At 39.7% G+C, this 13,000-nt stretch overlaps 1 protein-coding gene across 1 annotated transcript; it reads right to left on the bottom strand.

The window, feature by feature from the left end:
- Positions 1-1,510: 1,510 nt before the first annotated feature.
- LOC118420614 (parafibromin-like) lies at positions 1,511-12,776 on the bottom strand. The gene is made up of 17 exons (XM_035827459.1): positions 12,619-12,776; positions 11,216-11,321; positions 10,347-10,385; positions 10,005-10,098; positions 9,793-9,872; positions 9,611-9,672; positions 9,178-9,281; positions 8,440-8,552; positions 7,315-7,431; positions 6,846-6,921; positions 6,627-6,691; positions 6,077-6,134; positions 5,275-5,398; positions 4,609-4,770; positions 3,837-3,937; positions 3,179-3,320; positions 1,511-2,660 (listed from the first exon to the last, which is right to left on the bottom strand). The coding sequence occupies exons 1-17, from the start codon at positions 12,747-12,749 to the stop codon at positions 2,624-2,626; spliced, it is 1,611 nt and encodes a 536-aa protein (XP_035683352.1). The 5' UTR covers positions 12,750-12,776; the 3' UTR covers positions 1,511-2,623.
- Positions 12,777-13,000: the final 224 nt, after the last annotated feature.

The following is a 13,000-nucleotide window of genomic DNA, read 5'->3' as shown; positions in this document are numbered from 1 at the left end:
AGCGAAATCCGAGCACTATTTTTGTGTGTGACCCATTCACGCCTCCACACATTGATTCGGCCATCCAACAGCCCAAAGGGCACATATAGTCTACTCAAATGTATACTTCAAGATAAACTTGGATGTTCTGTATACCAAAGAGTTATGAGAAAAAATGATTGATTGAATCTATGACACCCCGCGCCCGTACCAGCAGGGTGATACAGTGTTGAACGAAAAAGGGAAATTTGGGCACTTTTGGGGGGTACGTGACCCACTGACGTAATTACAAGCAGCCCTGGTGCTCGTTCCACTAATTTATAATCACATTGAGTTTGATACCATATGAAAGACAATCACACACGCTGTCTATTGATATATAACACGATGAACTTGATGCAGAAACAACAGAAATATGATCTGCCAAAGTTAATATGGCAAAACTTTTTGTGACACGTTTAGTATGGACGTTTAAACTCACCTTTAATACTAACAGAATCTGTAGTGCACAGACGTTTGGAAGATATAGGGCGTTAGGCAGCGCGGGATAGCTTTCTTATGACCCACTAGTAAGTGCTTTTGAACTTAAAATGACGTTTCAACACCTGTTGTGTCGGGCAATGACGTTCTACCCCTTTACGGAAAAGGCGTGTCGTGTACTTTGTGAAAGAATTTTAGGTAGATCTACAATGGCATTGACAGATTTACAATGGCATTGACAGATTTGACTGTGGACACACACTCGTTCGACTGTGCATGGCGGGGGTTGCGTATGTGGGAGGTTCTAGGACGCTTACACTACTGAAAAAACGAACCGGAATGGCATGACAGTTATTTTCGCCTCATAAAGGCAAAAATTACCTTTGCCAACATTTTTTCGAAAGCATTATATCTAGGGTCGACGAGTTACCTTAAAATTACTTTACATTAGAAATACTGTACACAAGAATGGTTGTCAAGTGCACTTGTGTGGAACTTACATTCGGCAATCTTGCAGATTTAGTTGGTCATCATGTTAACGTTAATGATATGTCAGACAATGCTAAATTACATTCTATTCTCAGAGGTTCCATGTTGTTACCTTCTGTGTACAACTTCAAAACGATGCAACTCACTCGTACTTACATAGAAAATATCAAGTGTAGAGTCCCAACTCTTGTTAATTTTCTTTATATGCAATGGTACTATTGTATGTCGAGTTGGTGGGACATTTGCGCACTGATATGTTGATAAAGTTCAGTTATTAATTATAGTTTGTTATGTGGCACTGTTAAAATACGTTGTTATAACTTCAACTAAAGCTACATTGTCTTTGCCATGTGATCGTGGACAAAAAAATTAAATAAAAACATTCCTGCTTCTTCATATTCCGTATTCTTGTAGATCAGATACAATACCCACATGCACTGCCCCTGAGTCGTTGCCAAAAATGATGTATTCCCCAATCAGGCTTGCTATTTGAATATGATTTAATAAAGATTTAATCCTAGATTAAAGGAACACCCACACAATGACTGAGGCAGAGAAACCCTTTGACCAAAATGCTGTAATGAGCCATGTGAATAAGTAATACTTCTCACAGAGAAAAAAACAACTGAATATGTCTACAAAGATCTTTTAGAGACAAGGAACACCTAGTGACAGTTAACTAAACCCTTTCCAGATACACAAAAGCATTGACAACTTTTGAATATATTCCATGTAATATTTCTGTTGACTAGTATGACCCATTGGCACTACCTTTCAGTCATTTTGGTCAATATTTTACCTGCGTTTTAATACCTCCAGAAAGTATTTACTTGCTGTTTATATACAAGCTGATGAAAGAATCGTTCTCATTTCTGTATTCTTAGATACAACTTTTGTTTGTTGACATTTCTTACAAATTTAAGCTAACCTTTCTAATATGCTGCCAGCAATCTTAGCTATCATATCCACCAAAACTTCCTATAAAAATAATGAAGCGGGTTATCTTACAGTACCTTTTCTAGATCAACCAATCTCTTTCAATTTTTTTACAGTCATTTGCCACATGCCAATTTTTCTATCCAAAAAATATCCATCCAAATCAATTTACATGTGTCACCACTACAGTTTAAGGTCTATCACACAAGATATGTACAGTTATCATATGTCTGCAAGAAAGTTTGAGAGAGCAGCAGTATACAAAAGCTTGCATTGTGTACATATCATGATAAGAATTTTATGAAGTAGAGTCCAAATGGCATATAGAGACCTACAATGTAGTGGAATAATATTACCAATGCCAATCACTGATTTTCAATACACATTTTTACAAGTCATACATCCATGATTTGAAGTATCACTAATATAGAGACTCAATGTCCAGTATCCAGTATCATCTAATGCATGCCTCAAGAGATATTTTTCAAACTAGAACTTCTGCAAGTGGATGTCATTTAACCTAGAACTGGGTTACTTCCCTACAATCAATACATCAGTACGATGATTTTCGGTAACTATACTATCCTTCTTAAATACAAAGTTCTTTCATACAAACTATTCTATGATATTGTTTATCTGAGTGAAGACTAACTAAATATTCAGGAAAACTAATAAATCATTCTTTTTGGCATGTATTTTGAAAAGAAAACATGAGAAACATTGTCCAGTTGGTGATGTCTTAGAATCTCAGGTGTGGTTTGTGCTTCATCATGTACCTGTGGAAACAAAAAGCAAAAGAGTTAAACAAGTGTAAGGATCTATGGACATTGATATGGTAAAGCCATAGTTACATCCCCTTTCCACCAGAAGCTGTGACCGGTGAGTGACCGGTGCGTGACCAGGGAGTGACTGCTTCATGATCAAACAATCGTTTGTCATGTCAATCAACGAATTTCAGAAAGAACAAATCTTTCTATTAACATTGTTTTCTTTATTTCGCTGGGTACGAAACCCATAGAGCACACATCCCTAAGGAACATACATACATACAATCATACATACATAACTACTAAATGCTGGATTGATAGATGAAAAAGACATACATTTGCTAACAAAATATATTTGCTAACAATAGACCGAGCTTATCAAACGAAGGAATTCCCCTAGCATATCAAACTGCAAACTGCAGGGGACTTTTTGTTTGAGACTTTTCAAAGCCTTAGCTCATAACTCTCCAAAATCTATAAATCAAATGGCATAGGCTGAGAGTAAAAGAACAGATGTGGAAGCTTACTTGTCCAAGACCTCCCAGAATCTGAGCAGACTGGCCCTATCTTTGTGGCGCTTGTGTCGGCTGAGTTCCAGCACACACACGTCCCACTTCTGGATGTTAGGGTCCAGCTTCAGCTCATCAAACTTCAGGTGAAAGGCACGGACTGGGTGTAAAGGTCAAGCAGAAGCATGGGTGAGATTCTGAAGTCTACAGCACAGTTTCTTCTACTTAGCATGATAGATTTTCTTCTACTACAAATGATGGCATCACTTTTGGAACAACTAGTCTTTCTGAGCACCGATGCTACCTTGCATTTGGTACGTCATGAGTTCAATCCCTGATCAAGTCATACCAAAGACTTTAAAAGTGGTACATGCTGCTTTCTCTGCTTAGCACTCTGCATTTGGGAAAGAGTATGATACAGAAGTTGAATACACAGACCACTACCAGTGGACTTGCTATTTGCTGTAATGGTTGCACGAAGTTGTGTGGCCTAAAGGCCATTGACGGAGATGGGCACCGATCTATGCACCATCTGGTGTGGCAAGGACTTAAACTTTTTTTAAATTAAGTCTCTCTGCGTATAATCTTAACTACTGATCTTTGCTTATCAAAAATGAAGACCATGATACGTGAAATGAAGATTTCAAGGAGAGTTTGAGAATGCCTCCTGTCTTACTTCTGCAGAAGATGTCCACAGGTGAGCCATCCGGCAGCAGCCATGGCCACCCCTTGAACTGCCAGGCTGGGCCCTGACAGAACACAGCCACTACTCGCTCCCTGTCCATGGGAACAACACAAGATTAGCAAAGGCTACCACTGTATATTGTTTGCAGAAGGTTTGCAATTCTTTATCACCTCCCATTCGACCGAAATGTTCATGTAAAATTACCATTTTTCACCATACTTTATAACAAATGCAGTTTTTATGCTAGGAAAGATACAAACCAGGGTTGTAGCCAGTGCCCGTCCTTTGACGGAATTTTGCAGTTGGGGATGGAAAAAAGACTATTCCGTCCTCTAGTGTGACGGACAAAAATTGATATATAAAGATATAAAAAAAAACTGTCTCCCTTAAGTAATTTTTCACCAAAACAGATGCCGCTGAACAGCTTAGTCTACCTGCAAAATTTACACCTCAAAATGTAGGAAATAGGACTCCAGAGCGTTTATGTTTCAAAATTTTCCGGGCCAGACCCCCCTAGGAACATTGCGCCATAGGCTTTGGTGCTCGATAGGATTCAAAAATTGAGGGGATGGAAAATGATGTCAGGCTGGCTACAACCCTGATACAAACATATGTCATGTTCTAGTCATAGCTATTTGAATAATTACAACCAACTCTACAACCTGTGTCAGCATAATTGGTCTATAATTTGAAGAGAACCCTCCCTCATTGGAGAATCAACTGTACTTGGCAACTGTTGGACCAATCAGAGCCAGTGTCTTACCACTCGTCCCCAGTGAGCTTGTTGGGGGTGTCTATGACTCTGTACGGGACAGTGACGGTCTGCGTGACCCCGCCAGGCTGGATGACTTCCTTTCTACGCTGCAGTAGCACTTCGTTCTCCTTCTTCATACCCATCTGCTTCTTATCCTGCATGCTCACGAATCTGTGGACACAAATTAGATTCCATGTTTCCTGCTCACAAATCTGAGGACACAAATTGGATTCTATGCTTACCCCAAATCTTCTTGACTAGTACCTATCTGTACATCATAAATGTACAGAGATTTTTACTATCTTTTCAAGCTTCTTTGGATTTTTAAACATTCCACAAAATCCATTGAGACTGTGACTTCATCAGTTGTATGAACTTCAAACATGCAAAACAAAACACATTTTTTTTCAATTTCATGCAGATATTTCTAAGTTTGGGTAAAAACTTTCCTCATAACCATTTTAAAATATCCCACAAAATCCATTGAGACTGTTACTTGATTAGTCTATGATCTTCAAACATACAACACAAACATTGTTTTTTTAAATTTCATGCAGATATTTCACTAAGTTTGAGTTGAAACTTTCCTCATTACCAGAACTCTCCCTTCCTGTATGTACAATGCATTTAAACATTTTAATATTCGTATAGATCTGTATGTTTTGTATATATTACTTGAGATCCTGGAGCAGGTCCTTGGCATTGTAGAGTGTGATGAGAGATGTACTGGCAGCAGGGATGATGATGATGGGGGTACGGGACACCCTCTTGGTGGGCTGCTGCGGTTTAGCTGCTGACACTGTTAACATAGGAGAAGAATAAGATAACTTTTACTGTAAATGTATTTAAATGATACAGATTCGTATTTTCCCAGAACTATTGTAGAGTGGAATTTGTTATCACCAAGCACAGTAGGGGCATCTTCTCTGAATAGCTTCAAAGAACGCTTGCAGATAGATGTGCAAAAGTTAGGTGTGACGGGTCGTTCGGTGTAATATAACCAGCTGCTGCCGCGCCGCGTGCCTGCGAAGCTGGTGTGTTACGCCGAACGGCGGTCATACCGGCTATATAGATACAGATACAGAAACTTCGCCGGGTTTTAATTTCACGGTTGTGGGAAAAAGGACTTTTTGAAGTGGTTTTAAGTTCGTGGTAGCACCATGCCCTGTAGTCTCTTACTGCCATGGAAAAATGTTCGCGGTGGTTTTAAGTTTGCGGTTCAGCGGCCACCGCGAAAAACGCGAACATTAAACCACTGCGAAAGTTTCGGCATTTACAGTATTCATCTTCTCTCCTTTAATCTACAAGGCAGAGAACAATAGTGATGATATGGGTCAGCAACAAAACAACACATAGATGTATGGGCACAGCCAATCAGTCAACTTTGTTTTACAATTAAACTACATTGTTATGAAAAGTACAATATATACTATATATTACTAGATATATATGAACAGAATCCCAAACATAACCTTACCTGGTCTAGGGATGCTCTGTGGCACTGGGACCTGGGACTTCCTAGCAGAGGCTCCTTCCTACAACACAAAGAATACAAGGATTGAATTCAATGCTCTGGAATAGCCTATTGGACTTTGGCCACACCATACTTTTAAAAATACACAACTCACATGTAATATCATGGACTAAACTACCAGAGACAGGGTTCTAGCCAGGATTGGATGGTGTGGAAGGGGGGTCTTGGTCCTTCCATGGTGAGATTTTGAAAATGTAAAGTAAAAGTTGGCATGATATGGGTACCTGTGAGGGGACGTACTGTAACTCTGTTAACATCACAATATAATTTGAAAGACTTGTTGGTCAGTTTGGACTTGCATATTATCATTTTTCATACATGTATTTGATTAGACATTTTTCAACAAGTAGATGACAGCAAAGTACAAACTAGCGTAGTGGTCTTCATTTTAGCGTAGTGGTCGCAAATCATAGCGTAGTGGCCAGTTTCACTAGAAATGCACTAGCTAGAACCCTGAGAGAACATTTTGCATAGGAGGACAAAAGGTACTCACTGTCACAGATTTGAGTGTCATGCCATGGTATGTTCCCATGGTGTCAATCTTGAAGCCCTCCGTTTCTGTTGGAAAAGAAGTTGATCATCTACATTAAACAGACATAGCAAGATTTTAACACTACCAAAGGCTTGATCCTGATGGAATGGAAAGCATATAGCTAATCATTCAAACTGGAAACAGTTGAATTTCTAAGTTGCTGTTGAGAGTGAGTCTTACCTTCCTTCCCCCTGAAACGCTCCTGATCGTAACGGTTGTAGGCTGCTGGGGCCTGCTGGGGTTTACGGAAAGACTCCTATAGAATTAAAAAATGCCATTGGTCTGGTTCTGGTTGGAGACAAATGTATCTTTGCAGCCCTCAAGTAGTACAAATGTATAATGTATGCACAAAATGTTACCAATGTTGCAATGATGTTGTCTTGTTCGGTTGGTTGTTTCCATTGATTATCAAGATATGGACAAAACAAGATATTTCTGGAACACCAAACCTTTCTGACACATTTTCTTCTTTGAATCTACACCACCATCATCTTGTTGATGTTTCTGCCACACTTATCAGTTACTAGTACAGAAGATTGTCTGTTGTAGTTCCAGGTAATGGTAAGTATGTTGTTATACATTTTATTCTAACAAAAGAAAATATCTGTACAACAACAAACGTCAAGAAAAAACAATATGGTTTCCATACCATTCTGCTGCTGCTACTACTGCTAGATGCTGGTTGGGCGCTGCTTGTCTCCGGTGCCCGCCCTTCCTCACGGGCTTTCACTGACTGAAGGATCGCGAAGATGTTCTTGGCAAATTGCTGAAAAGAGATTGAAACGATCCAATCAACAACAGAGCACACAAAACCACGGCTTTCACGTTGAGGTAGCAAATTGGACATGTAAAGTGGGTAAAGGAAGTCCCATAGAATTTATAACATATATATGGCTGCAAGCACAGTGGGTTGCTATCCTTTGTGTCTAGGGCCAGTATTGGGAGGCGGAGCCCAACCCTCTCCTCCCATTGCCTTTTACCTCCACAAACAAAGTGGGGTACACATTTTACACTTGAGTGAAGTGAGGAAAGATGTATTAACTGACTTTTCCAAGATCACAAGAACCCTGGACCTCTGGCTTCAGGGCCAAACACCCTGCAGTTATGCCACACGACCCCATTATTGGACATGTATACTGTAAATGCATTTAAGTTCGCGGGGATTTACTAGTAATTTCGTGGTAGCAGGAAAAAGGACTGTTTGCGGTGGTTTTAAGTTTGCAGTAGGACCATGCACTGTAGTCTCTTACTGCCATGGAAAAATGTTTGCGTTCACGGTGAACTGGCAACGCGAAAACAGCAGACATAAAACCACCGCGAAAATTTCTGCATTTACAGTAATACTTCAACATGAAGTTATATATCACAGGGTTCTCCCCAGAGGGTGGAATAAGGGAGGCCCTCCACTATACTCTCAGCCAGCTCCACTATACTATTTTTCAAATTTAGTGTGCTTCTTCCCTATTTTCTTTGTTAGTTTTGCTGAAATTAATGACAATTCACAGATTTTTGTACCAAGTGGCATCACTTTTCTAGTCAGTATTGTCTGCAAAAACTTGTGAATGAGCAATGATCAAAACAATAGTTGTTTTGCCACTTCACAACAAAGGAATCACAACAGTATATTATACTTGTAGTATTTGACACCCTCTGTCATTGCAAAATGAACCCATTTTCATGAAAGCACAACGCGTTGGTGCGGGTTATTTTTGCCAGCCCCTCCACTATACTAAAAAATTCTGGGGAGAACCCTGTATCCGGAGATTTTATTTACCTTTCCAGAACTCTGCAGGATAGTGGTTCTGTTCCTCCAGACTCGCTCTCTGCTTACAATGTCACGAGTCACGTCGACCTCAGCCTCAACGAAACTACGGGGCTCAATCAGTCCTAGGGTTGGAAAAAAAATTTAAAAATTTCATCTGAATATTGCATGTTTTATTTATGTGGTTTAGGTATTAGCAACTTGCAGTCCATGCATTGTATCAGTCATCAACCAGCAGGGCTCGAAATACCACCTGCATATGCACCTTAGTGCAGGTAAAATTGGAGCTGTGCAGGTATTTTTGATGTCTACTTGCACCTAACCTGCACTGGTCCATGTACTGGGTTTTATACATAAATGTCCTATGAATAGTATGATGTAGGTGTATCTGGATTGTTATTAGCTGCATTGACTGTTACCACTTATAAAGTATAACAGAAAGAATAGCTATAGTTCCTGAACAATTTTAGTATGATCCATACTTCCTAAATTCATAGTGGTGCAGGTAAAATTTGTCTGGTGCAGGTAATTTTCAATGTTACCTGCACCAGTGCAGGTATGCAGAAAAAAGTATTTCGAGCCCTGACCAGTCATCCATAGTCATATCTATATGCCAGCATTTGGACTCCTATACTTTTGTCAAAAGATATCTCATACAAGATTGTAACATTCCTACCAGTACAATGCGTGTGTCTTGCTAAAAAAAAGTATTGTTGTAGATCTGTCAAGTAACAAGAGGACACTTATTACCCAGTTCCAAGTCATCATCTGTCTTGATGGTTGTCCTCTTCCTGGCAAGACGTTTGGCCTTGATGGCAGCAATCTTTTCCACAGACATGGCCTCGGACAAGGACCTGGACAAGTGATCATGGGTTCAAATCCCACTATCGTACACTAATCATTCCTTACTTTATCAAGGTTTCCAGGGAAAAAATTGTTGCACTTGACAAAACATGTCTCTGTCAGTCAATCTTTTCCAGACTATGACAAACGACACGACAAAAGATTACAATGCTGACAATAAAGGCTGTTAAATGCCATTTTACTTACACCCAGATAAGCGCTTACAAACAAGTTTCCAGTCAGTCCTATGTACCTCTAAAGTTGAATGATCCAAAGCCTATGTTACATAAGAAGACGAGACAGAAAATGCCTCCACCCCTGAGGCATCGCCAAAATGTACCTGATCTGTTCCATGTTGACCGTTCCCTCCTTTGGTGTTTCCAGTCGAGCAGCCAAACGCTCCTAATCGGCAACAAAACATGAACACGGTTTCAGATCATGCCTTGCTGTAGGTACATACAAAATGGATAAAATGGGGCTATGTTGATAGAGATATCAAACACTATAATGTCCAGGGCATACCTTATCCTGCATGACTTTTTCCATCGCAACTTTGGGCTTCTTGAAATTGTCTTTGTCTGCATCTTCGGCTGTTCGTTTCACTGTGACAAAAACAATATGGCAACATTATACATGGTCCAGTTCAAAGCAGATGCAATGGAATATTCTGCATGTGAAAGAGGATGGTCAAATTGACTTTAAGTTTACTTTTTTATCTTTTCATTTTGCATTACCTTGTGTGGGTTTCTGAAGGGTGATTTCAAGGGGTGCACTTTTGTCAATGCTCAGTGATGTGGACGTTTCCCCATTCAGGTAGGCAAGCAAGTCCTGAAATGTAATGGAAAATGGTCAGTTAAAAACTCAAGAGTGTCAATGTGCTAAAAAGCAGTTCTGAAAACAGTTTTCTTATGCTTCATAACAATATATTTTTTGTTATATTTCTTAACTAAAACTTTTTTGCTTATGCATAAATGTACATTAAGACATATACAAAGCTATCTATATATGATCTAGCCTATTATTTCACACAGAAAACAAACCCGATATCAAAGTAGAGCTTAGAAATTGCTCTGTACCTTCCTGTCAGGTCTTGTGATAACAGGAATAGAGTCAGCCTGTGGACAAAAAAACAGCATTAAAACTGGGTTGTGCTTGATGTTCTAAGTTAACACCAGTAGTAATATACGACGAGCAAGGAAAAGGCTGACAATAGCAGTGGTCCACATAACATAAACATCTCATGTGTGCATTAAAAATGAAAATAGTAGTGTATGTATTTGTTTTTTATCTATAATTCTTCACAGTGACAAACATATCTATCTTTTCATGGATCTCATTGCATGAGTGGATCCATGGGACACCATAGTATAGGGCCTGGGGGCAAACTACATCATCACCATGACAACATGTAAGTGCTGCATGCATAATGCACCTCATCAAACCTGTGTTAGTGATTTACCCAGCATGCAATGATCCAGGGTTCTCCCAAGAGAGTGGAATAAGGGAGGCCCTCCACTATACTCTCAGCCAGCTCCACTATACTATTTTTCAAATTTAGTGTGTTTCTTCCCTATTTTCTTTGTTAGTTTTGCTAAGATTAATGACAATTCACAGATTTTTGTACCAAGTGGCATCACTTTTCCAGTCAGCATTGTCTGCAAAAACTTATGAATGAGCAATGATCAAAACAATATATTATACTTGTAGTATTTGACACCCTCTGTCATTGCAAAATGAACCCATTTTCATGAAAGCGCAGTGCGTTGGTGCTGGTTATTTTTGCCAGCCCCTCCACTATACTAAAAAATTCTGGGGAGAACCCTGTGACCTCCGTGCATTAAACTACATGTGCATTTCTCAAGGACAAACCTGTTTGTTGACATTATACAGTAACTTATCACACCCATTAACTTTAAAGATGATGTTGAGTGAAAATAGCACATACCGCAGCTCTCCGCACATAGATGGGATGAGCCAGGTGCACGTTCTTGAGCAGGAACAAGATGGACTCCAGCGTGTAGTACTCTTTGGGGGTGCCATCTTTACCAGTTCTATTCAGAAAAAATGACATGAAGATGTAACGTTATATAACTTTATACACAAGCACTGAAAGATATATTCACACATTCAGAGTAACAGTTAAGACTTTTCATTTCATCATCATCATTGTCATCATAATTTTTGTTCATTGCTGTCTTCAAATAGTTGAAGGCGGCTGCCTTAACCGAAAGAAAAAGAAGAAGTCTGTTGCGCCCCTCCCCATTCTCAACCCATCTGTGTTGTGTTTTTTGCCGTGACCAGAGTTTCAGTGCAAAGCTACTAACACAATACATGTAACATATTTTCTGCCATTGACTGCGTTCCTATCATTATTTCTTATGTCATACCTGTGACGCGAAAACGTTCGATACGGGTGTTCCGGACCGGCTGGTAACTTTCCGTAAGGCCCGGGGTTATCACACGGGCTCCATTCGAATAAATCGAACTGTTTCGAGTGGGCCGAGTACGGCGCCATCGAAAGTTCGAATACCTGATTCGGACGTTGGAACATTACTGTTGCAACGGTGTTTTTTCGAGGGCAACAAATTTGTTCAACTTCTGGCGCATTTCGCATCAAAACAGTGGTTTTCTCAGGTGGGTATGACATAAATAAAATACAACACGGTGTATTCCGCATCACCCTCGGTCTCAGCCCTCCCGCGGGTCGGATCGCCCTCCGGCCTTCGGGCGATCCGACCCGCGGTCGGGCTGATACCTTGGGCGATACGGAATACACCGTGTTGTATTCTATATATACATGAAGTCAAAGATACTGCAAAGTCTTCATTTTCACTGTGCTAAAAAAAGAATCAATTTATTCTAATGCTGTGAACTTGAAAAAAATTACAGCAGCTGCACTTTTTTTGGCTACAATAGTTTTTTAAAGACAAATTCCTCAGAAAACTACATCTTGTCATGCCAGTTATGTGTACAGTTGCATGTTAACCACTCTGTATGTTGCAGAAAAAGCTAAATAGGACACAGTGAGTCATATGTCGACAACATGCACAACGTGGTAGAAAAACCTTAGCACCATAATAAATTTTTACATGTCGTCACAAGGTTTACAACAGTTTAGGGTATCTAAAAAGAATTGCAGCAACAAAAGTAAAACAGAAATTTGATCAAAAGGCCTCTCTCTCCATTCCAATATGCTACTCAAGTATATGTTGCTGTTCAAAAACCGACGAAAGACACTAAATAAATTTCGTAGATAGGCGAAACGTTCAGACTAGTGCCATGCAAAAATCACCAACTAAAAACGCGCGAAAAATCCCTCTGCTAAGAGGATATGAAGAATCTACATACCCCCAGATCAGGTAGTTCGTCTTGACATCCTTTCGCCAGGAAAAGTCACCGAAAATAACCTCGTCGTCTCGTTCTATGATGTCTTTTTTGTTGATGTTGTACTGACGGACAATGCTCAGTGCGTCCGCCATGATGCCCTGTTTTCCTCTACTTCAACGCTGCAAACCGCAACGAAGGAATTTCGTATCAATGCATTAAACGTGCAAAACGAAGTAACTAAACATAAAAAGAGCATGTTTTTCTTCAAATAAACACTTTGACGGATTTATAGGTATGTTATACTCTATACTTCCGAAAACACTGTCAAATTGGAAGTTGTAAACCTTATGGTTAGATGCTATGATTTTTTAATTAGGAAGATTGAAAGAGACAGAAAATCTCA

This window comes from Branchiostoma floridae, chromosome 8, assembly GCF_000003815.2.
Source record: "Branchiostoma floridae strain S238N-H82 chromosome 8, Bfl_VNyyK, whole genome shotgun sequence".
Classification (NCBI taxonomy): Eukaryota; Metazoa; Chordata; class Leptocardii; order Amphioxiformes; family Branchiostomatidae; genus Branchiostoma; species Branchiostoma floridae.
Note: the sequence above shows the minus strand (reverse complement) of the source record. Positions and strands in the feature narration are given on the sequence as shown.

Excerpts from the sequence above, each read along its gene's own strand:
- LOC118420614 (XM_035827459.1), bottom strand. The coding sequence starts at position 12,749 with ATGGCGGACGCACTGAGCATTGTCCGTCAGTACAACATCAACAAAAAA. Across the intron at positions 10,386-11,215 it reads TCTATGTGCGGAGAGCTGCG|GCTGACTCTATTCCTGTTAT; the intron begins GTATGTGCTATT and ends TTTTGTCCACAG. Across the intron at positions 9,282-9,610 it reads GTCAACATGGAACAGATCAG|GTCCTTGTCCGAGGCCATGT; the intron begins GTACATTTTGGC and ends TCACTTGTCCAG.